Genomic DNA, 25,649 nt, shown 5'->3' with positions numbered 1-25,649 from the left:
CAAGATTGTAATCAGAATAGCAAGCCCTGTTAGGGCTAACAACAACTGCTGGTTACTCCTGCTAGAAGATAACAGCAAGGCAGGCACAGAGCACTGCTGTGCACTCAGCAAGCACATATGGCAATATGCGTCTGTGGTCACCCTGTCTTTCCATCTCTGCTATCTGCCATCTTTCCTTTCTCTGTCGCCTGTACACCAAACTAAGTTTTGCAGGACAGGAACTATGTTTTATTTACACGTGCAGCATCTGCCTAAATGACTCCAAGATTAATGATTGTGGTCCCTTCATTTCCCAGCATCTCTGAAGTGACACAAATAAATAAGAAAATCTCTGAATTTTGCTTCTAGTTTATCACAGCAGTTCACAAACCCTGGCAACTCTCTTGGTAGTTCACATGTATTTCCAGGCTCAGGACCCCGTCTCCCAGAACGGCACCATGCTTTGCTGCAGAACACCACTGGCTCCTTTGCCAAAGTGCTAGATGTCACTGCCTGCCTGCCTAGTACAGAGCCTATATGCTGGTGCAAGCATCAAGCTGTGCTCCTGCAAAATTGCAGTGTGGGCCAGAAGTCTCTATCTTGCTTTAATATTCACGCTATACCTGAAAGAAACGAGTGTGAGCCTCTGAGCACTATCATAACACAAACAACTACAATTAATTTTACAACCTGCCATTTCTGCTTGCACACGCTGTATGGCTTACAAAAGGTTATGCATATAAAATTGTTAGGTTACAGTTATTATCTTGTTAGAAAGAGCATTTTAAAAGTGTTTCAGGAATGAAAGGAGTTCTTTTTCCTAATATTTCAATAAAACTATGTGTTTAGTACTTGCTTCTGATATAAGAAAAACTTGTTTCAGCTCAGTAATCCAGCATAACTACATCCTCAAATCCCAAAAAGCCTCCAAAATCTTAAAGATGTAAAACTGGGCCATGGTCAAACTGTAAACCAACCTTCACTACCTCAGCAGAGATCTTCCACAGCCTAAACAAGCTGTCTAATTACAGCTACGTGGAAGTCTCTGCCTGTCAGATGTTAAAACTTTATAATCCCAATACTGGTTAAGTGTATTTTAAAATATGTTCCTAACAATTATTGTCATTACAGAGGACCTCTCATTGACCTGTGATAAAAACATTCTACTATTCTTCCAATCATTTTACTTCCTACACACATCACCTCTACAGCCTACCCCAAAAGGTTAAAAGCCTTTTTTTTATTAAACGCTTCATCTTTGGTGGACTGTTTGGTGTATAAGGTATTGGTTGGATGGTCACATCTAGAAGGTAATGGCCAATGGCTCTACATCCAGATGGAGACCAGTGATGAGTGGTGTCCCTCAGGGGTCCATACTGGGACCAGCACTGTTTAATATCTTCACTAATTACATAGTCAGTGGGATTATGTGCACCCTCAGCAAGTTTACAGATGACACCAAGCTGAGCAGTGCAGCTGACACACCAGGAGGACGGGATGTCATCCAGAGAGACCTAGAGAAGCTGGAGAGGTGGGCCCATGTGAACCTCATGAGATTCCACAAGGCCAAGTGCAAGGTCCTGCACCTGGGTCAGGGCAACCCCCACTGTCAACACAGGCTGGGGAGATAAAGGAACTGAGACCAGCCCTGCCCAGAAGGGCTTGGGGGTACGGGTGAATGAAAGGCCGGACATGAGCCAACAGTATGTGTTCACAGCCCAGAAGGCCAACCATATCACAGGCTGCATCAAAAGCACCGTGGCCAGCAGGTCGAGGGAGGTGATTCTGCCCCTCTGCTCTGCTCTGGTGAGATCCCACCTGCAGTGCTGCGTCCAGCTCTGGAGCCCTCAGCACAGGAAGGACATGGAGCTGTTGGAGCGCGTCCAGAGGTGGCCACAAAAATGATCTGAGGGCTGGAGCACCTCTGCTATGAAGAAAGGCTGAGAAAGTTGGGGTTGTTCAGCCTGAGGAAGAGAAGGCTGCAGGCAGACCTTATTGTGGCCTTCCAGGACTTAAAGGGGGACTCTAGGAAAGATGGGGTCAGTCTTTTTAGCAAGGCCTGTTGTGACAGGGCAAGGGGTAATGGCTTTAAACTAAAGGAGGGCAGATTTAGATTAAGGAAAAGATTTTTACTATGAGAGTGGTAAAACACTGGCACATGTTGCCCAGAGAGGTTGTTGATGCCCCATCCCTGAAAATGTTCAAGGTCAGGCTGGACAGGGCTCTGAGCCACCTGTTGTAGTTGAAGATGTCCCTGCTCACTGCAGGGGGGTTGGACTAGATGAGCTCTAAAAGGTCCCTTCGAACCTAAACTGTTCTATGATTCTATGATCTTCACCAGGCAGCTGAACTTGGCAAACTTATGACACCCACTGTGTAGAAAAAGCATATACTTACCCTTACTTACAAAGTAAGTGTCAGAGTTTCTTCCAAGTTTGAGAGAAGTATCAACTCTGGATCTCTACGAAGCCCTCTTACCAACATTACAGGCACTTACACGTAATCTTCACAATGCTTGCCAGAGGAGATTACCTTCTCAAGAAACAATAACCTGATGAATTCTTCTTCTCTTGGGTGTATCTACTGAGATAGCATTATCATAGTTCACAAATATCACCAACAGAGCACAGCTACATCATCTCCCCGTTCTTCTGCTTGAACACATTTTTGTGTTTCTACCCTTTGCCTTTTTCTCATTCTAGTCTTTTATTCCTATTTCCCCCACTTACTGTTAATCTCCAGATAATGACTTCTGTAACAAACAAATTACAACAAGTGCTCTAGGTAAACATTACGTAAATGTCAGAGGTCTTCTGCTTATCTTCAATCATTCTCTGTCTATATTGGCTTATTGAGTAAATTATTTGCTGACTACTATTAGCTCTCTTCTCACTTATATCCTAAAACAAGCTTTAAAAAATAAGTTAATAAAAGAAACGAGGATTAAGCACATCAGGTCTCAATAACATCCTGGGTCTTTAGCAAGTCACTCAAGACCATTCCATGTGCCCTTCTTTAAGGGGGACACCCCTTTCAGCCAGCATACTTCAGGATTACTTCCATTGCTACTACCCTCTCTGAACAACTGACCGGAACAATGATGGAGTGAACTTTACCAAGTACTCACTGGTCATTAGCTCACAGCCTAGCCAGCACCACTACCTGCTGCTAAAACCTAGATTTCCATGAACAGGCACAATTGAGGCACATTACTGCACAATCAGTTTGCAGAGATATGAAAACTCAGGTTCTCACCTGAGGTTCTGGGGCTTATTCCTGACCAAAAGGAAGAGCAGCATTCAAAAGCAGAAATCTGAGGAGACTAACGACCCCATTGGCATTTAAATGGTTTGCCACTTTGCAAGAGTGCTTCTTATGGCTGTTTTATATCTCATAAGCAGAAAAAAAATTGAGAGACTTGATTCACCACTCTTCCTCCAGCACAACTGTGCTTATTTCAATAGAGAGCTTTCGTACAAAGGAGTAATGCCATTATGAATCATGACAATGCTTTGTACTTGTGGTTTTCATGCACAGAACTTGAAAAGCTTTACAAGCATTGGTGGGAAACACTGTTAATCTCACTGTATAGTGACCTTAGGCACAGAAAGCTGAAGTAATTATCCAAAGGTCACAGAGTGAGTCAGTAGTAGATGCGGGACAAGAATCGACTTACATTGACTCCCAAATTCTCTAATGGTGTACTCCTCCCTTACTGAAATAAAGTTTTAAGCATAAATCAATAATTAAGGTCACTGAAAACTTTCTGCATGCAGATTGTAGTGAAGTCACTCTCCAGGAAAGTACTGACAAAAAGGAAGGTGCGTAACGAATTTTTCAGTGGTGCTTATGTAAGGATAGAGCATTCCAGGAGGAGGTGAGAGGAGAGGACGCTTCCCCAGGAAGACCTGTAACTGGGCTGCAATGACAAGTCATTACTCCCAGAACACTGCTCAGGGAAATGCAATGCTGCCATTTTACAAATGCTGGGTTATAAAACCTTTCACACATATAATATTTAAAACTGTGAGTTACCTTCAAGAATGTATCCAAACATCTAACAGTATCAAGACATGCTAACAGTTATCTATTTATAGGTCAGAAGGGCAATAAATTATTGCAACGGAAAGTAGTAAAGCCTGCATTGTATCTAGTTGTGCTGTTTAACAGGTGATAGCGAGAAGTAGGTGATGCATGGAAACTTCAAGTTTTTATAGCTTCTGCCTCAATCTGTATTCACTTATATATAGATGTCACATTTTTAAACATTTAAAAGTCAAATTGTCTGGAGAAAAGATTCATATAAAATTTATTTTCAGAAACCGATATTTAGCCTACTACTATCAGAGCTGATTGCTCTTATGTATAAGCTTTATTCAAGTTTCTACAGGTTTGCAAATACAAAGACTGACATTTCAGATCCCATAGTCAAGTGTGTCATTAACCAGAAATTGAAATGGGAACATTTCCACTTTCTCAGAAATACTCAGTTTGTTAGGGTGATAACTGCACTAACTGCTTTTGAGTTTTTGTGAAGCTACTAAATACGACTCTACTTCAACACAGACAGGAAGGAGGAGTCACAATGGCAAAAGAAAAATCCTGAATTGGTGCCTTCCCCAGCACAATATGCCCTGAGAATTCAATAGTTTCAAAGCTCTGCCAAAATAACTATTTGTAAGTGGCTAATGGCAAAAATGTTTTATTCTGTTTATGTCAAAGACACATTTGTCAGGCGCTGGACAGCCAGACAAATCGGGGTCTAATTAGTTCAGTCAATTCCCTCAGTTTTATCCTTTCAGTCTACATTGAGTTATTAAAGCATCAGAAATAAAATGCTACTGAGACAGCAATAAGGAAAATAAGATGTCAGAACTCTATTAACAATGGCATTTTCAGGAAGCAATGTAAATAGAAAATCAAATTTATGCAAGAAATATGTATCAGTAAGTAATACTCAATATAATCATTCTACATTTATCTTTAAAGCAGCTTTCATCTCCAACTGATTTAAAAAAAAAATGCTTCAACACACTGACATCGTGACTTCTTTGGAACAGTGACCATCATTCAGATTCAGATGCCTACCTAGTACAAGAGGATATTGGTCCCCAACCCAAATACTACAGTTGTACAAATAACAGTATGTGAGTAATAATTTATTCCACCCTTGACATTTAGCCAGCTCAGAGAGAACGTGTGACAGTTAAGCAGTTGCAAGATAAAAAGAATCAGAAAATGCCACATTCAACTGAAATGACAGGAAATATTTAGGTAGACAGAATGTAATAAATTTGGCAGACTTATGGGAGTTTAATTGTCCCTTTGTGAAAAGGGATAAATACATGTAAAAACCGTAACAGTGAGGACCAGTTTCTGGGAGGAACAACTTTCTGTTACGGGTGTCTAAATCTTCATTACTTGAATACAATCATCACAGAAAGGAAATTTTCTCGTCCCATGGTGGTGGTGGTTGTGTCGCTGGCAGCACCTCCCAGCCTTTGTGCCAGGCTTCATGCAGGCACCAAAAGGACAGTAGCCTCTGGCCCCACAGGGGCTGTCACATGTGCCAGCAATCTTCTGGTCTTACACCAGCTCACATTTGCTAGCACAGACAGTGAGATGTTTCCTACTTCAGACAGCATCTGCCACCCAAATAACAGAGCCTCATTTGCTCCCTCAAGACAGTAAGATGCACTTTTTTCCTCCGCCTACCACTATGAAATAGCTCATCTACCATGATGGCTGGAAAGTCCCATGTAGGTCTCACTCAAGTGTCTCAAGTCATCCTGTCTGTCAAACTATGATACAGAAAGATTACTTCACTAATATACAGGAAAAAAATTTAGTGATTTCACTGGCACCTTCACTGAATAAGGAAAGATTTTTCCTGGGCTTTTGTTAGTTTAAAAAAATGAATAGTCCCCCATTTTACAGTGTTTCTCACATTTCAAAATATTTCCATAATATCCTTAAACTCTTTCTTACTAGTCTATTATAACAGAAGTATTCGTCTCTTATTTCAATCTATTAACTTTCTCATATTAGGAAAAAATGTTAAAAGGGCACAAAGAACATCCCGATTTTTGCCAGATCTGTTTGGCAGCCTGCCACCTGGAATATGCTCCCACACAGAAGGTTAGACTCATGGGTCTAAAAGGTTGAAGGCAAATTAAAAGGAATACTTGCAATATTTACTAATTTTAACAGAAGATATTAGTTCAACATGTAAACATAATGATATGTCTGAAAATCAACAAGCTACACCAATAAAATCTTACTTATTACTTAGGATTGTACACTTTGTGTTCAGTGTTGATCATCTCAGTGATGATGCCATCTTAACCATTCATGAAAAAGTAAAGAGTATCTTGATATTTGATGAAATTAGTTCACTGAGCTACACAGCCTGACTGACAAAGCACTTAATCTGCAAGTTCTGAAATACTTTTTTAAAGAAAATCTGTAGTCCTCTATACTTACTTCTTTTTAGATAAGCATGTTGTTACAATAACAGTACTTTGGATAAACCATTATAACAGAGTTAATGCTTAAAGAAACGTAATAAATAGGCATGTGTCTAGCTAATGGAGGACACTAGTGTTTTCTTCTTGTGTTTTACTTACAGCAGCACAGACCTTTCTTTCCATACGATGCTATACTTTTTACCTCTGATGAATAAACACGCCTATGAAATGAATCATATGTTTATCTGCCTTGTGTCATACAGCATCAGAGGGTTTTTCTCTTATGTTGAGTACTTGTTCTTTCTAACCCAACCCAGGCAAAAAGACTACCTTTTTACAAGAATTAACTTATGTACAGAGAAGTCCCAGACCAACTGAGCTCTTCTTACAGTATCCTATAACTAGACCAACAATTCATCTTTCATTTACACAGCATTTTAAATTCACTGAGCTTACATGCTCTAACAAACAGTGGGCAACATCTTCTATTTAAAGAGCAAGAAACTAAGCCAGAAAGCAATTAAATAACTTGATGGCAAGACAGTAAGAGAACAGAATTAGATCCCAATTCATCAGCTTGCCAGCCCTCATCTACCTGGTAGGCCACAGCAGCAGAGCAGCAGTCCCAGTAGCACACTTGTATGCAGAATTCTCATGGTCAGCACAAGTAATGAAAAATATTAATCAAAACTTCTCATGTCCCCTTAATTACATTCCCATAGATAAAATGAAAAACAAAGGCCTAAATATTTAAAGACCTTTCTGCATGTGTCTGAACTCTCATTTCCTCAAGTGAAAACAACTTCCTCCAGGACTACCACTGGCTCTGATTTTACCTGAAGCTTCAGAATCTACACAAAGGGTCTAAGATAATGCTTTGAAAGGCTGACATCTGTTGATTAACTAGAATATTCAAGTTAAAAATAAATTTTTTTTTAAATTGAACTGGCACTTATTTCTGTGTTAAGATTTACAAAAGTAGAAAACAATACAGTTTCACAACTAGAGACAGTATTATATTCAAAGCTTGCTTACATGTGTATCAATTCAAGTGTGAATACTGAACTTGTGCTGGTGTTCCAGCCATACTTTTGTCTCTTCACCAGGTGCTACATATTGCTTTGAAAAACAAGACATTACTTACAGGTCAGTTTGTCTATACATTCACACGATCGCTGCACATGCTCCCAGGCACAGGAAGGCACAATTTATGTGTTAGCAGTGCCAGTCAGAAGCAAGTCACAGAATCAAAGAATAGTGGGGGTTGGAAGGGACCTCTGGAGATCATCTCGTCCAACCCCCCTGCTTGAGCAGGCACACACAGAGCAGGGGGCACAGGAACGCGTCCAGGCGGGGTTTCAATGTCTCCAGGGAAGGAGTCTCTACAGCATCTCTGGGCAGCCTGTTCCAGTGCTCTCTCACCCTCATATGTCCTTCCCATATATTTGGACATGCCTGCTGCTACCTGAAGAGTACTGTGCATCCTAGGTCCTCTGATCCTTTCAGCCTCAAAATCTCTAGGAATTCCAAGGCAGTATACCCACACTTAATGCAAAAGTTACAGATCAAAATAACTGTTCTGTCTCCTTCAACCCCATCCCTAAGTGTACACACTGACTACAAGGGACACTATAAAATACTCCAAAACTGCAAATCACCAGGAGCCCCAGAATGCCTAACTGAATGAGCACTGAAGGTTAAGTATCCAAAAGGAAGAGATGTGCCAATAAGCTGTATTAGCAGTGGAGTGTTGTGCTTTATGTGATGGATGTATAGATCTCAGGACAAGAAGTCGTCTCCACAGCTGTCACTTGAAATGCAGAAGAGTGAACTCAGTTGCTCACAGACTGTTCTACCTTTGCAATCTCAAGCTCATTTAATGAGACAAGTTCTCTACTAAAATTTTCATTTTCATTTACTGTAAGCATGAACATAAATGGTTCCTGACTCAAATGACGTTCTCGATACGACAGTGAGTAAAAGCTTTTCGGCTGAGTTTTAGAAGGGACATTAGCCTGCAAGAATGGGTCCTTGACAGAGCCATAGAAGGCAACAACATCCTTACTTCTTCGTGAAAAGTCTGCTGTCTGAAATTTTAGAGACATTCATCAGATGCACTGTAAACTGACAGTCTTCAGCTAAGGTACTGATGTTCATGACCCAACTCGAGAAAGTAAGAGGAGTTTTAAGTTACACACCGGAAAACAGAAGGCGTCCTGAAAATTTGTTCAGTCTGCTCCAGCCAACAGAATTGCTGCTGCTTATGAAAAGAACAGGCAAGGAAAGATATAATATGGAATCAAATGCATCTATTACAGATTGATTAGAAATTATTTCAAGGCAAAGACCAACTTCAAGGTAATCTAGACCTCCAACACACATCAGAGGACATAATTTGCTTTCCCCTACTCTAAATCTTAGGAAGTAGCTCAGCCAGCCTGAGATACCATGGATCTGTAAGGTTGTCTTTGACTACTTTGGTTTCACATTGACAGTTTTCTTGCATAGACAAAAGAAACTCATGTATCCCTGTTTTTGTTGATGGTAACGTGCATCATCACTGGCATGTGACGGTCTTGAATGTCTGCATGGTCCGTTTCTATCCACATCCCAAGCTCTGAAATCATAGAAGTGAATTTCCAAAATGAAGAGTAATGTGTATTACTATACATCTGAAAATGGGACTTCTCAGACATTTTCTGGCATCTGCCATGAATAGATGGCAACCAAAAACTGCTATGCAATGATATTTAATGCATTCACTGGGTCAAGAGGCAGATAAACAGGCTGTTCTAAACCATAATCACATGCAACATGTATGCGGTCTTGCAATAAATGCCGTAGATGCATAGTCTGTGCTGATGCCACCTCACCTCACAAATTCTGCTTATACAGGGAGAAGAGTCCAGCTGTCTCAAGAACTTCACAAATTTGTCTTATGGTGAGACAAATCCCAAGAGGAGAGTCCTTACCTTCAGATGGCAAATTGTGCATCAGAAAAACCTCTAAGTTTGAACTTTTTACAGCTCAAAATTCAAAACTCATGCTAAATCTTAGGGTATTCAGAACTAACTCAAAGAGATATTTCTGCAGGCAATCATCCTGGTACAGACAGATAACGAATTTCCACCTTCTTAGCTGAAAGAAAATTACAGCTCTGGCTCTTATGAAAAATCTTTCTGCCATACAAAGACCAACCTATACTGCCCTGAACTGATAATCACCTGACTTTCATTAAATAAAGGACTTCTAATTAAACCACCTGATCAACACAAAAATCTATGCTTTGCAGGCAAGAGATGGTAAGAAATTTATCTTGCAATATAATAATCACTAATACCACAGATGCTATCTGGAATTTAAATAGACAAAGTTATTTATGTTATGAAGTCCTAGATTAGTCTATAGCCTTTATTCATTTCAACAGCAAGAAACAGCAATTCTAATCACTTCCACTTTAAGAAATGAGGGTCCAGTTCTTGGACTGTTGCTACTGGCCCAGAAGCAATTTTGCTTTTTACCAGAACAGATTCTCACAGGATTATGTCTCTCTTGAACAGGGTTGGTAATCAGAGAATACAGAATTGAGTCACAGCAAACTTGGTTGGAAGGGAACTCTGCTAGTTATTTACTCCAAACCTCACCAAAACAAGGCTACCTTCAAAGTTACATTAGGTTGCTTCAGTCTGAAAGTCTCCAGCACTGGTTTTTAACAAGCAAGAAACTTCAGGAATGTAACCTTGATCACAACAGACAAGACCTGCCACTTAGAGGAATCAGAGAAGTCTGTTAGCAGGAACTGTGAACCAAGGAGGTTGGAAGAACAAAAGAAACTGATTTCCAAGAGTCTGAAGTTTTGAAAACGGTCGAAACCAGCAGAACCGAAGGGCATACACACAGGTGAAATGGACTATACAACCAAAAGTGCCAGCACCTGGCATGTTTGCACTCCTAATGGCTGCAGGCAAACAGGTAACTCCACAAAGCAAAGGTAAAACAGAAGTTTTCTTTCTCAAGGACTATAGTGTAATACAAATTTTTTGACTGCAAGTGCAGTCGTATGAAGCCTTGCATTCACTGAAGCCTTACTCTCACTTAAAGGGAGACTGAGAAGATGCTGATGAGTACGGTCACAATGGTCTCTCCCAAAAGCCACTATTAGAGTTGTACTAAAGAAATTGCAATATCTGATCAAAGAGTTTGTAAAGTGTTTCTCAAGGGCAGGTGGTCCTGCTACGAATTTCTTAAATTCTCATAAAAATCCAGAGATATCATTTCACAATAGTAACAATATCATCAGAAGTCTACAAGGCCAACAATGTTTTGCTGGAAAGGAAGGCTCTGTTTTCTTTCCAGATTTATCCCCCAACAGGAAAATACATACCAGAGATGAGTGTCCAGCTAAGGAAAAAGATTTCCACAGGAGGGACAGTTTTTAAAGCCAAGTGAATGAAACCAAAAGAGTCCTCTTCAAAGAAAAGAAAATGAAAATCAAATGATCCTAAAGAGACTATAGACAAGGCTGATTAAAGACAATACAACAAAAGAAACAGAACTGGCACAGATTTCAGTTAAGCAGTGAACTGCTCAGACCTCGCATAAGCAGCGAGCTGAGAGTGAAGTGCTTATCACCACGAATACAGCATCATTCACAGCATGCAAGTAGATGGGCCTTTTATGTGAGCCAAACGGTTCTACTATGGCACACATTTCCAGGGGATTGAGTGCAGGTGGAGTTCTATCCTGAAATGTTAGCATACACAGATATTTCAATACTGATGTTTCCTTTTTGTTTAAATATTTATGTCCATCTGCATTGCTGTTTGATGCTAGTGTTTTTTAGAAAAGAGAGGTAAATTAACCAGGATTTACTAATCTAGAGGTGAAAGGAAAAAACATTTTTCTTCATCCTATTACAAGGTAGTGTATTCCAGACCACTCTAAATTTGAAACATCGTCACTAATCACTGAGCACCATGAAGAAGCACCCAAAACCTGACATTCTCAGTAGAAAACAGAAAGAATGAGGATAAAAACATTATCTCCCTTTTACAGATAAGAGAGGCACAGAGAGAGATCAGAGGATTTGACGAATGTAACACAGGTATGGCAAGTCTATTCCTGATATTTACTCATGCTGAAATTAGGTCTCTGTCTGGCCTCGTAAAATTATTCCAATACCCCTGGGTCCACAGTCAAATTAGTTCTTTATTTATTATCCCAGTTCTCAAGTATGTTTCAGATGGGCTCATCCATTGTTCCCGTACAGCTGGGTAAACAGACAAAGTCAACTCTATCATGCCGGTTTACCTTATAGCATTCAAAAATCCTTTGCATGCATGGGTTTTGTGTTTTGTTTTGTTTTGTTTTTTTTTTTTTACTTTAAGCAAGCTAAGAAAATGGTTAAAGGAGACCTCGGTTGAAAAACAGAGGAATGGAAAAGTTTGGAAACAATCAGAAAGTAAAGGCTTCTCAGGATGAATTTTTAATATCCTTTTCAATGAAAAAAAAATCAAACAACCAATGTTTGAAACTTTAGTATGTAGTGACCCTTATTAAGGCAAAAAACCGATAATGGTAGGGAAAAGAATTTTAGTCACTGATATAAAAAGACAACAAGGCTTTCTAGTCCTTGCAAGAAATGGCTTCCTCTAGACTTTACTGTGAAATGACATTACAACTGCATCAACAATTTTAAGATGCACAAGTGATTGAAGAGAAATAGTAACATTAAAAAACAGTTAAAAAAAATCCTCCCCACAAAAGTTAATCTTCTTAAGATTTTACAATCTTTGTAAAGCAGACCATGTCTTCCAGTATGTTTGCACAGTGCTTAGTGCACACCAGTACCTCATTCCTGATGAGGGCCCCTGGCATTACTGAAATACAAACACCAAAACAGGAGACTGATGACATAATACACAAGAAGAGAGGAGAGCAGATATCCAATAGAAAATAAATTCTTGCTATTCCTTTCTGTCTACAATCCCACTCCATATCTGTGTCATTTCTACACAGGGGGGAAGAACCAATGCTTAAAACACATACACAACAAGAATATATGTAAACCAAGGGAAGTAGCAGATGTGTTGGTAATCTTCCACAAAGAAACAAAAGCTGCCAGCTGTACGTGTAAATTCGAAGATTAACATTAATAGGCAATGCAGAAACTACAGGTGTTATCTTTCTTTTTAGGTGAAGTAGCTCAAGAATCCCAGTCCTGAAAAACTCAGCTGCCCGTCTACCCTTTGTGACTGAAGTCCTACCCTACACTGCAAAACATCTACAGGTTCATCAGCCAGGCACTTGCCAAAGTAAACTGGATTCTTGCCACTGTTTGAGATGGCAGTGCAGCAGCAAGTATATAACTAGGTCAGACCTGATTACCAAGAACAAGGGCAATTTTCTTTACAGCTCTGTGTAAGGCTTCTGAAAATGGCAAGACTAAACATTTGGGTGCTGCAGAAAGAACACCCGAAAATAATTTTTGATAGAAGAGGTTTAACTACATGTTAATATGGATGGTATTTTCTATTAAAATCAGGGCAGAAGCCTATTGTTCAGTAGAGCACTTCCTTTACACAAGAGCTATCTCTTTCAATCTGTCTGAGTCAACTTTAGTGACCACTTTAATATTCACTTTACAATTAATGCTTCTTTTTATGGGTTGGTAGAAGGTAAACCAATTTCAGTTCGGCTTCTAGGTATTGAATTTATTATAAAAAGTTATGTACTTAAAGCTCCTATAATGAAACCAGAGGCATCATGAGATATTAACCTAGAGTTAATGCTGAGAAGGCCAGTTTGAATAATTCAATTCATGTCACCTTAAGTATCTTTTCAAATGGAATTAACTTTATCTCACAAAAAAAGGAAGCTCCATGTTCCAGTTACTGATTATTGACTCCATGAGAGTTCTGTCTTAAATCATCTCACCACCACCTTTCCAGCAATTTTATTTCACTGCTACCAGAATGCTTCTTTAAATTTTGAGGGCTGACTTTTGTTATAAAGAAGCAATATTAGGTAAGAGGAAAACGTGGTTTCAGAATTATTGCTACTGTTAGGTTATGCTAAAACAGACAAAAATAGAAGTTAACATCAAAGTGGCGGCATCAGTTCAATACAGCCACAAACCAGGGCTCCATTTCGGCCACATGCACACAGATGCTGTAGTCCTTTGCCTCCCACACAACTGCACCTCTTTTTGCAACAATGCCATAAACATTTGGTAGCTTGCAGTTCTCTTGACCTGTTAATTGTCTCATTCTAAGACAAAGCCCAGCATTTAAACACTGAAAAGATATGCTTTCAAATGCCTAAGTCCAGGGGAAAGTGATAGCTCCTGGTCAGCATTATTGTACAGTAAGAATGGGGGAGCCAGACAGACAAAAAGCAGGTGATGTTAAGACACAGGTGTAGCATTAGAAATTAATTAAAACAAACAAGTTGGAAAAAGAGGGGAAAATGAACAGAAACAAGAAAGAACAGCTCATAACAGGCAGAACAAAGAAGTGCTTCACTACTGAGTATAACTGTGCAATCCCACATTTCTGCAAGACACAGGAAAAATCAGAACAACATCTTACATTGAAGCACAGATGCCCTGGTAACATCAGCAGTCACCTGAAACAGGACACACTGATTACCTCTCCCCTACACAGTTCAAAGAAGTGAAAACTAGGTAGCAAGCTCGTATCTATTGATTTAAAGCCAGACATATTCAGGATTTCCTTAGCCCAGCCAAGAACAAACAATAGAGAGAAGATTCCTAATGGATCAGGATTCAAACAAAACCCAGGAAGACTTCCTTTAGCCTAATCTTTAAACAAGGTGACTTTTTCAATGTCCAGCTTGAAACAAAGAGGGAAAGCATAAAAGCTTCAGCAAGACAGAGACAGTTGACATGGGCAGCACTCAGAGCAGGAGAGTTTTCTGCGTCTGTCTGCCTCCCAGTTCTTACCTCCCAAATTCCTCCCTGCTGAGTTCCCCTGTGGCATTCCCCATCAAGGCAGACACCAGAATGCAAGCTCTACGCCTCCCTGAACTACCGTGTTAAGACAACACTCAAACAGAACAAAAAGAGACTGATCACGACCCTCAGAGCTTGCAGTTTAGGTATTAAGATAAGAGACAAAAACACAGCAACCAAAAAGGTGTGTGAAAATAATGCAATAGTCCAACAAGAAGTGGCCCAGTGACTTTTTCCAGTTTTGACAGCTATCACATGAAGGAGTGTGTTAGGGAAAAATACAATGCAGTCCTGCAAATCTCTCCACAGTTTCTGAGCTGTGATGAGAAACATAGCATTAAGTGCTTGTTTGGAAAAAAAGGGTAACAATTTATAAAGCCAAGCACATTCAAGATATGAACAGCCCTATGCATACCAGGACTGCGTAGAAAGAGAAAACTGAAGAGGAAGGCTAGGAACATTAGAAATAGTTTGCAAGCTATGAGAAAAGCCAGCTGAAACATGCTTTGACAGGTTTTTATCTATGCTTACAAAGCTTCGCATAGGGCAAGGGGGTTAGGGTCATTTCAGACCTACTAGGCTGGAGCTATGGACTAGGTAACCATACAGGAAATGTCAAGGCAAACCTCAATATAATATCTAAATTTTCATTTGTGGACAAAAGTATCTGTAAGTATACGGAAAAGAAATAATGGGATCAAAGATAAGCTTGATAGAACTTGGCACATGAAATCAGAAAACAAGTTCAGAGAATTCTCTGTGTATACACTGATAAAGTGATTAGGAAGACAGATGAACAAGAGGAGATGAACACGGTTTGCTGTACCATCAGATGCTGATTTGATAGTTAATGGGCTGAAGGTTTATTACCTGCTTTTATACTTTAGCAATATAGATGTGATTACACCAGATAACTTTATATTCCATGCTAACCTAGTACAAGATACAGTATTTAAAGTTGAAAGGCTAAAGGTGGAGGGTTAAGCACAGCAAAACCTGCAAGAGTATTGGCAGCATCCCAAACAGCTGCCACGGTGCTGTTGGACTACATGGGGTCCTCCTGACTGTTTTCCACGGATATCCCCAACAAGTTCCATATCACAAGCAAGAACACAGGCATCATCAATTCTCAGAGAAGGTTCTTGTTCTGAACTCAACACCATCACAGAATGGATAGCAGATGAAGATACAAAAGAACAGAAATTAAGTGCTTATAAAGGCTAAAAGCCTGACAAACAGGTCAATGTCCAGCAACGTATTTTACAAAAAACAAAATCAGCAGGATGAAAAACGATTCCTGATGTCAATGAAGTCAGAGAAGTATTGCTACCTGCTTCCTGAACAGAATTTAAAATGCACCCCTTCCTTCACAGGCTTCCTTCACAGTGGGATCTATGTAGTTTTGTTAGTAGGAACCACTGAGAGGCCAGAGTCAGGACAACTTCTGCATACTCTGTGCTGATAACTTTACTTCTACCCCTATTATAAGCCTTCAAGACTCTTTCAGAAAAAGAAAGGACCAAGAGCCCAACCTATAAAAAAAAGCATAGTCTTAGGTAGGATAGACTCTGAAGTTCTGCAGAGGGAAGCTACTGAAAGAGAACAGCAGGTGAGAACATTAGGTAGAGCACTTGAAGTAGCCTTCACTTCCAGGGTATAATCTGCAGCAGCAAGAATGCAAATCAAGTACCCAGTTATCAGAAAAAAATCTCAAGCAACCATGTTCAAGTCTTTGGGCGCATGCATTTGAGAAACATTTTAGCCCTTATAATTTAACATGTTGTATCTCTAGTCAATGTTTTCTCTTTTCAAACTGCATATATAATTACAGGTCTTCTACAAACAGCTCAAATCAGATGGGCTGCCATACTTGAGAAAGCACTTATTGACCAAATACATCATCTGTAATGTCCTTTTCAATCATCAAAAGCCACAGTGAAAATTCAAAAGGCTGTATCTATAGCGACTGCAATTATTTTACTGTTTAAGAAACAGGACAGAAAACAGAAGAGCATCTTAACTATTTCCTTAGCAAAGGCATGGGTTCCTATGATTCCTACTCCACTACCACATGTTCAATTACCTTCATCCACTTTATTGACCCAAAACTTGGTGGTTTTTTTTGTTTTGTTTTCCTGCAATCCACGTATTAAGGGAAGGACGCATGGGAAGCCAATCACAAAACAGTATTCTACACTGCATAATGCAAGACAACACACTAAAAGTTGCAGTTCTAGTAAAAAAGAAAAGATGTTTCAAAGACATCATTAAAAAGAGGAGATGGGGAAAAAGAGCTTACCTTCTGATTCTTTTCCTTGGCAGCACTGAGTTCAGAAAGGGAGAGTGATAGCTTTTCCTGCTGCTCAGCTAGGTACTTCTGATAAAGGCTCAAAAGTTCCTGGCATTCTCTGTACTGCTGCTGCAGAGGTGAGACATGGGAAGTTAAGGGAAAAATACTCTTTAGCAATTAGTTAGAGTCACATATATACCAACTTACTCTGTGTAAATCTGATTTACATCCATAACAGTTCAATTTAAAAACCGATACTCTTTGAGTACTGCCTAATGATGATAAATCTGCCTAGAGACGAATGTTCAAGTACAACCTTCTCTCTACTCAGAGAGTAGAAAAAGAATTGCACCCAGTTCTTTTATCATTGGAAAGGGACAGCAGCAGGAGGCAGGTGATGACATTGTTTCATCTGGAACAATTACAACCCTCTGATTTGTATTCAAAGCCAGACACTACCAATGTTTATTTATAAATAATAGCCAGCCAAATAAGTAAATAGTCCATTTTTAAGCACAGACACGGATTCACAAGCCCACATACCCAAATCCAAATCTCTTTGCTAGAGCACCAACAGCTCCACAAGCCACAGACACAGCACTATACAGGCCTTTCAGAGAACAGCAATGATTTTTGGACAGTAATCAGGAGAAGCAGCAACTGTGGTGTTTGCAAGGATATTAGCAAGCAACACTGTCCTGCCTTGCTTGCAGCATTGAAATTCCAACAGGAGATAAATCTGCTCTTCACCTGTCATTGTGTAATTCCCTCCCTTGCTCATGTAGCATGGTAAACCATTTATGCCCCCCTCTCTCCCCCCTCACTTTTAATTATGCATGCAGATGGAATAAGGGCTCGCTGTCCAAAGAGATTACTCTGAATAAATACTTTAATAACAAGTCACTGCAATTAAGGTAGGGAACAAAAACTTCTTCAATCTATAAAATGGTGTTGAGTTACAGATTTCCTTAACATTTTTATGATCTAATCATTGCTTCTGGGCAAATTCATGTTGCAATCATTTTTGCCAATCATGGCTGCATAAATAACTCACTGTTTTGTTATTCCCTGTTATGACCCTGTGGTTTTTTTTTTCCTGCTTCTTCTTCTTGTTCTTTTTGGGGAGGGAGGGGTCTTGCCAGGGTTTTGTTTGTTTTTCTTTCCTTTAAATAAAAAGGCTACACAGAGAATAAGCAAAACATTTCAGGAAGGAACAGGAGGAGGTTATTAAACCCCAATGTTTAAATCCATCAACAGATCTCCTAGAACACCTTTGCTTAGCACCTGGAAATACGGGAGGGTACAAACAACAGTCTAAACAGGCTAATTGCTTTCCAGAGCCAGCCTGACTGAAGCTTGAGCCGTTTTACATTTCAGTTCATTTCGTCAGAGAGCACCAAAAAGGCTGAAGTGATTTGTGGTGGTCTCAGGAGTCTCTGCCAGCTATGATGTATATAAAAGGAATTTTTTATTCCGGTTGTAACCATAGGCAGTAATGTTTATAGTAGGTGAACATATTAGCCTGGACGCAGGGCATGAATTTTACTCTAGAAAAAGCCAGTTCATTTATACAGCCTAAGAGTTAAATGTCGGTATTTGAAACAAATTATAGGGAAATTCATTTAAACCCATGTTATGTGGCAGAATATAAAAACAGACAGTCCTATCTTTATAAATTTTTTACAGCCCTCTTAATTCACTTTGCTTCCAGCAACCCCTTCCCCACAAAACAGATTTTACCCTCTTCTTCCTCCAGCTAGCACACTGCTGGCACGAGGAATGACTACCCTAAACGGCCTTGGGGCCTACGACTGATGGCCATACACCTACCCTCACTCTTGCCACAGTGTTAGTATCTGTCCTGCTGGAAAGCTAGCAAGACTGCCCTCACTCCCAAGCTTAGCACATACGTGATGCAAGTGTACCATAAGAGAGATGCCCAAATTGTGTTTGAGAGACTGCAGAGCCCTTGCTGTGCATATGATGCCACCATCTCTTGCTTGCAACTGCCAAATTTATTTAAAATACAGTTTAAAACATGACACACAAAATTAACATTTGGAAAGCATGCAAGCAAATCCTGGTTGTCCAAGGGTCAGTTACGTGATCATGAGCAGGAAGGGCAATAGTAAACATGAGCTTGAATGGCAGCTCAGATATGCCTGAAATTCGTCTAAGATTCAGTCAGCACTCTAACCGTTAAACCTTCCTGTATTAGAAGAGTAAAACCTTATTCATTCACACAACCTGTCTACATTAAGCAACACATTGTTACAGCCACCATAGTCTGAGTGTCCAATGTCCTGCTTTGCTTACTAAGCAAGTAAACATGAAGCTTCAAATAGGGGAAAAAAATGTTCATTTGTTTAAGACACAGGCAGAATAGCTCTAAGTATGATAATTCTCCATAATGTGCTGGTACATTTAATGCAGAATATGTTCTTAAGAAAAAAAAAAGCCTTAATATTGGATCTTACTCTTCCGTTCTATTGAATTTTTGCTAAAAGCAGCAAGATGATCTCTTTTTTTTCCCCCTACAAATTAACCAGGCAATATACAACACTGCCACAAAAATATTTAAGTCATTCAGATACAACAAGGGCATACATGTACTATGACAATACAATCTCTAGACAAATACATAGATAATGAGAAATATTTTCATAATCTGCTTTTAAAAAATGCTATAAGGGTGAAAAAAAGCCTATTGGACAGGAAGTCCTAGAGATTTGTATTCCACAGGAAAAGTGATGTGCCTAAATGCTGACACCAGATACTTCTTTAAGTGTTTAGAAGCACAAATATTGGATTTACAAGATGTTAGTTACCTTAGAGAAGTGGTACTTGGCATTTCACTGAATGGTAGTTTTATGTCCAAGAAATATGCATTTGAATGTATCTGAGTAATACATTTTATGCAGTTTGTTAGTAAAGTATTAAGGCTGTACAGGGGGTTGGGCAGACAAAAAAAATCAGCAATGCAAAGGTTAAGATTTCAACAGCCACGTTTACATGTCATACTGTAATACTATATATTTTATAGAATAAATTAGTTAATTTTGTCACTGAATATAAGTCACAGAATTAAGAGTTCATTTATGGCTCTTAAGAGAGAACCTCAGTGGAGACAGAGTTGTCTTTGAGAAGAGGGACTGCTAGTATGCAGTGGTGTCACGCCTACAGAGGCCTGGAACAGACTTCCAGGGAAAGGGACACTAGGCAGGGAAAAAAGAGCTTTTAGTTAGGGTGAGGTTTCATGAGAAGGCACAGCCAACATAATGGTCAACTGCTGCCAAAGACACACTCCTCCTCACGCCATGGAGTCTTACTCCCTCCATCTGCACCAGCTCTGTAGCTCTCCCTAACTTCTCACTTACCCCAAGAGCTCAGCAAACTGAACCAGCAATGCAAAGGGTCAGTTAAGCAAAAGAGCTGGCACAAAGCCAGCAGAGTGAATAGGCAGCAGGGGAGAGAGGTTCACCTCTTCCAGCAGCAGCAACCTGTCTGGTAGGGTCCATCCACCTTACAAAGTCTCAACTCTACTCTCTCTCCAGCTCCACTCTTAAGCCACAGGCTTTTAAGTCTGCTCTGTGGCTACACCAACCACTCCCAGCTTACTCATTGCTGAAGTATTTTTAGCCTTCTCAAGCTGAAGTCGGACAGACAGCTACAGTTCCTTGCTTCCCCAGAACATGGGGGGAAAAAAAATGGTGGGGGAAAAAGTGCTAATTTCTAGGATGCCCACTGACCTTCTGCACTGTTCCCAGTATGCTGTTTCCACTGCCTCTTTAAGTGAAGCCCAGCTTAAAATCTCAAGTATTTTGGTTTAGAGCATCCAGCGATTTCCTAGAAAGCTTTTGAGTTCTACACGTAAGCCTTCACACCCTTCTGCAAGCAATGTTCATGCTACTGCAGTTCAAACACCTACTGTTCTGTTCATTTAGAGTTGAGGCTTTCAAAATGTTGCCAATACAAGGCCACTCTGGAAACGCTATTTGTTGAAGTTCTGCCTTTCTCAAAAAATTTCTTGTAAGGCAGGGGGTGAAAGGTAGAAGTCTTTTTCCTTAGAGAGAAGTTTTTTTAGCCTGTATCATTCAAGGAAAATTGTTTGGTTTTTACCTCCCTTTATCTTAAAAAAATTGAAGAAGCCTCCAATTACAGGAATTTGAGGCTGGAAAAAAAAGGTTTTCTAGAAGCTGTTATTAAGGAAGAACACAACTAATGATATTCTTTTGGCAATCATGCTAATAACAAAGGCCTTGTATTTTCAGGGTGGTTGTGAGATTCATTCCTCTAACTTGTCATAAGCATTTTTGGGACAGACGTAAGCTCTAGTGTTCCCTTTTTACACGTAGAAAAACTGACACAGGGAGTCTTTGGGCATGTCTGTGCACACAGGTGCAGCCCAGCAGTCCCACACTCCACAAGGCAGCTCTAGAACACAAGTCTTGTAGCTGTAGGGTAAGTTAACACAGCTCAGGAACAGTGCTAACAGACCAGACTCATCTTGCACCTGAGCAGCTTAGAGTACAAGTTCGCCTGCATTCACCCATGTAGACAAGCCCCAAGAGACTTTCCAAGCACCGAACAAGATACCCAGGGATGACTGATTCCTATAGTCTCTGACTGTGGCTCCAACTTGGAGCCCTTCATTCAGGGCTGCGTACTCTGACCCACGTCAGAAAGAACACAAGAGCTAAACAAGACGCTCCAGTCCCATAAGCCCCTATATCCAATGGAAGATTCTCTAGAGACTCAGAGCTATTAGAGATATGCAAAGACGAATGAAGCAAGCAAAGGAAGGAAAGTCAAACAGGCACAAGTTAGATTTAAATTTAAGTAAGATAGCAATAACTTACACTTTGGAATAGAGATAAAAGAAACCTTCAGGGATATGATTTCAGGACTTGATGAAGAAAGCTTTTTGACATCTGCAATCATGATCTAGTAGCCACAAAACACTTTTTTAATCCCTGCTTAAGGACACACATCTAGAAAACTGACTAGTTATCATCATATTGGCAGTTTCAGCAAACACCAAATTCTCTTCACTGCCTGAGGTAGTCCCTTCAAGACAAAAGCTGTGAAAAAACTAGACTGTGGAAGAGATGCTGAGGAAGTACCACTGACACTACATTGCTGAAGCTAGGCTAAGCACTGACAGAGAGGTCTTCGGTCTCTAAAGACAAATCTATGCAGATAAGTTTCAGGCAGACCTGAGCTTGTCTGCCTGCCCTCCACAGAACTAGGTGCGTATAAGTGAGACCTATTCAAGGAGCCATGCACAGCATCTAGCACTTTATGCCTCACCTAATTTACCTGGCTTTGGTGCTTCTGTGGGGTTTGGTCTTGTGGGTTGGGGTTTGGTTTTTTTTTTGTTCGTTTGGTTTTGGGGTTGGTTTTTTTTTGTTTGTTTGGCTTTGGGATTTTTTTGTGGTTTTGGTGTGGGGTTTTTTTTGGTTGTGGTTGTTTTTTTTGTTATTGTTGTTGTTGTTAGCTTGGCTGCAACACCAACACTACACCATTTCCAGAATGCAGCTGGACTGTGTCTGGCAACTTGTAAGCTTGCTTTGACATTGTTCACCTGTTTAATAGACACACCTCTGCATCTATAACTTTGGCACCTTGTACTACTGTGGCATCCCAATGCACTGTGGCCAAAAAATACCCTAAAATGCTGCTGCAAGAGTAAGAAAGCATCTCACCAAACTCAAGCAAAGGCTAAGACCCAACATAGCTGGGTCTCCAAATAAAACTATACCTGTATCTAAAATGAGGTTCAAGATACATTTAAATTCTCATAATACAATGGAAAAGAATTTGCAGAGTATGCAGAGCCCCAAAGGCCCATGACAGCCTCGTAGCAAACCCCATTACAAGTACGCTCAGTTTGAAGTGGGCCCCGTTTTCCGTGCATCACCCAAGCATATATTTTTCAGTATTTTGACACGTACAGCAATGAGGTTTATTTTCTACCTTAATAGTTTGCATATCAATAGGAGAAAGATACCATGCCTTTTGGGAAAGAAGCAATATGTATGTCATTCTGATTTCCACCTGCAGGCTCTCTTCTTCCTAACCAAAGACAGGATTAAAATAATGCAGCTTCAACTACTTACATATGAAAAGTCATATGAATAAAAATAAACTGCTGGTATTAATGAATTAACATCTAAAAGGAACACTTTAAAATATAAACTAAGATATCCTAAGCTCTTTCCTTTAGCATTAAACAATTATACTTCATTGGAAGCTAACCCACATTTAATTTTAAAATACAACCTGCATTTAATACATGTACAATCCTGCACTTTGACAATCTCATCCCAGAAAAGCAACAACAGGGCTGTGTTTTGGAAATCAAACTATCCAGGCACAGATCAAAGTAAACCCTAACAGGTTTCCTCTGCCTTTAAAATTAAGAGAAATAAAATAAGTTGCTTGAACCTATGTGAATCATTGTTCTGTGAAAGGGTAAAGACTAGTAACTTCTATGAAGGTTTATTATCTAAACTCTGAAGATGCTGCAAAGACTGAAGGTAATAAAATGTTTTATGAACAACTTCACTTCGCTCATTCTTATATAACTGAGTTTATGTGGACTCCTTGGCACAGTGATGCTAAGACCCTGTAGGGAACTTTCTGCACATTCACTTTTCAATGTATTAAAGAAATCATCTGGTGTGGGTCTGAACCTTATGAGCCTTCAATTCAAAACACAATCGCTTTCTGATCCAAAATCCTCAGCACATTTCTGAGAACACTATAAAGAAGCAAGTCACATACAATAAGATAGAGTGATCTCCAATCTGAAGCCCAACAGTTACATTTTAATTTACACTTGAATATTTTAATGTTGTTATCCAGTCAGTAAATTACCTCAAGATGCAAGAATAAAAAGGGAAGATGCATAGGGAAAAAGGTCACAAGGTCCACAAAAGTTAAGAACTTCACTTGTGTTTGAAGCATCAGCATTATGTTGTTGAATGCCACAGCTCTCATATAAAGGAATTGCTTAATACATTCCCATTCTGTTTGAAGGGAAATTAAATTTACATTCTTTGGGAATACGGTATTGTAATTAGTTCATGACTTGATTACACTTTGAAGTAAGCCAAGACTGCATATGGTGCATACAAATTAGTTAAGCTATGGTTACCTACCTAAAGAAAAGCTACAGAGTTAAGAACAAAGTTAGGGGCAAAGCCAGGGCAGTCCTTTGGAGCTTTCAGGAGGCATATGTAAAACATCAAATTCAAATCTACTCTCTGATGTCAGGTGGGAACAGAAATAAAAAAAACACAGTTTCCTAAACAGCCGAACGAGTTACTTTCAAAAAATAATCTTTCCACCTCCACCCATACCACCTGGAGGGCCACTGTTAAAATCTATCCTACAAAAAAATAAAAGGCAATAAAACATACAAGATTTCCTACCCTGGTTCAATTCTCCAGGATGATTTATTCTAAGTACTTGTAATTTTTTTTTTAATTTATTTTATAGACAGACTGAGTTTTACATCATCTACCAAGATGCTTTATTCCACCCAGATGATGAAATTCAAGTTTGCTTTAAACATACTGAAAAACACTGGGTTGCACAATACAAATATAGCGCATCTAAAATTGGCCAAACAAAAAGATAGTCAGTATGACTTAAAGAGAGCAAGGAAAGCATTTAAACCTAAAACTAATTCCCAGCATAACACATGACCTCAGAGAAGTCTCTATCATACTTTCAAAATGCAAAAGCAGCATAGGCTACAGGATTTGATCCTATGTATTGAAAATCCTTTCCACAGGATATGCCAATCAAACTGGACAGCTTATCTGCCATGTTCTCTGGTTCAAAGGTGGGTAAGGACAAAAATATCACACGCCATCATATGCCAGCAGATGTGCCTGGATCAATAAATGCAAATACCACCTCAGAGCTTGCACTTTTCATTCCAAGTGGAAAACTCATCTCCAGCCTTATCTTCATTAATACAAACAAAAGGATACTTACAAGCAAAGAAAAAAAGAAAAATAAAGGTTTATTTTGCAGCCTGCCTGTGCTAACAACTTTATTCCAGTGAAAAGCAGGGAAGAATGCAACTTACAAAAGGCAAATTATGCTACTACACACACTGGTGAAAACATGCCATTTCATAATAATGAACATAAGGAATCTGATGACAGAAAACCTAAGAATCTGAATACACAAAATACAGACCCCACAGACCATCATAACAGGCTACTGGGCCATAAAATTTTCTTACTTTTGGCTTAAGAACTGCGACAGCAGGAGATTTGCCTTCACTGGCAAGAAAGAGTTTGTTCACAACATACTCGCTCCTTTCAGGGGAGCTCTGCCAACATCTACAGCGACTTTCAGGATTTAAAGATTTCCTTTGGCATTTGCTTAGACGGCACAGCTACCCAGCCTCTTCCACTGGAAAGTGTTAAGGAACTTGTTACTTATGTATTTGTCTATCAGGCAGTAAATGTATGATCCTTTTTTTATGGAAAACAGGAGCCTGGAGATTCAGCCATACACAATTTCTGTGCAAAACATTCCCAGCATCTGAGAACAACACCACACATTTCATCATGCACGACAGAAAATAATCTCAACCTCTGCTGCGCGAGAATACAAAGCCAAAAGAAGGTGTTGCACCTATCACCATCCACACCAAAAGCCTGCTTTCTTCCTTTTACATATTTAGAGTGCAAAATTAAACAAATAAAAGGAACACTGCATAATTTAGCTTTCATTTTCTATCAAATTGCTCATAATTGTAACCATAAAATTATAATATTCTACCATATGTGCATCTGCAAAGCCGACAAAAGCACTGGTCAGCCCCTGCGACATGAAAAATGGAGCCGTCGCTCCACCTAGTGACCTTGCTGGGTACTACCGCTCTCCCAACCGAACTTGCACCGAGCACTCGTCGAAT

At 39.7% G+C, this 25,649-nt stretch overlaps 1 protein-coding gene across 3 annotated transcripts in view; it reads right to left on the bottom strand.

Moving 5' to 3' along the window:
* KIAA1328 (KIAA1328 ortholog) overlaps nt 1–25,649 on the bottom strand; it is a 178,251-nt gene that overhangs the window by 91,587 nt on the left and 61,015 nt on the right. For all 3 annotated transcript variants that reach the window (XM_075078654.1, XM_075078655.1, XM_075078657.1), the window contains exon 5: nt 16,718–16,845. In XM_075078654.1, the coding sequence (XP_074934755.1) occupies nt 16,718–16,845 (128 nt within the window). The remainder of the gene's footprint in view (nt 1–16,717; nt 16,846–25,649) is intronic.

Source organism: Phalacrocorax aristotelis, chromosome Z (assembly GCF_949628215.1).
Source record: "Phalacrocorax aristotelis chromosome Z, bGulAri2.1, whole genome shotgun sequence".
NCBI classification, from domain to species: Eukaryota; Metazoa; Chordata; class Aves; order Suliformes; family Phalacrocoracidae; genus Phalacrocorax; species Phalacrocorax aristotelis.
The sequence above is the reverse complement of the archived record's forward strand: the minus strand, read 5'-3'. Positions and strand labels throughout refer to the sequence as shown.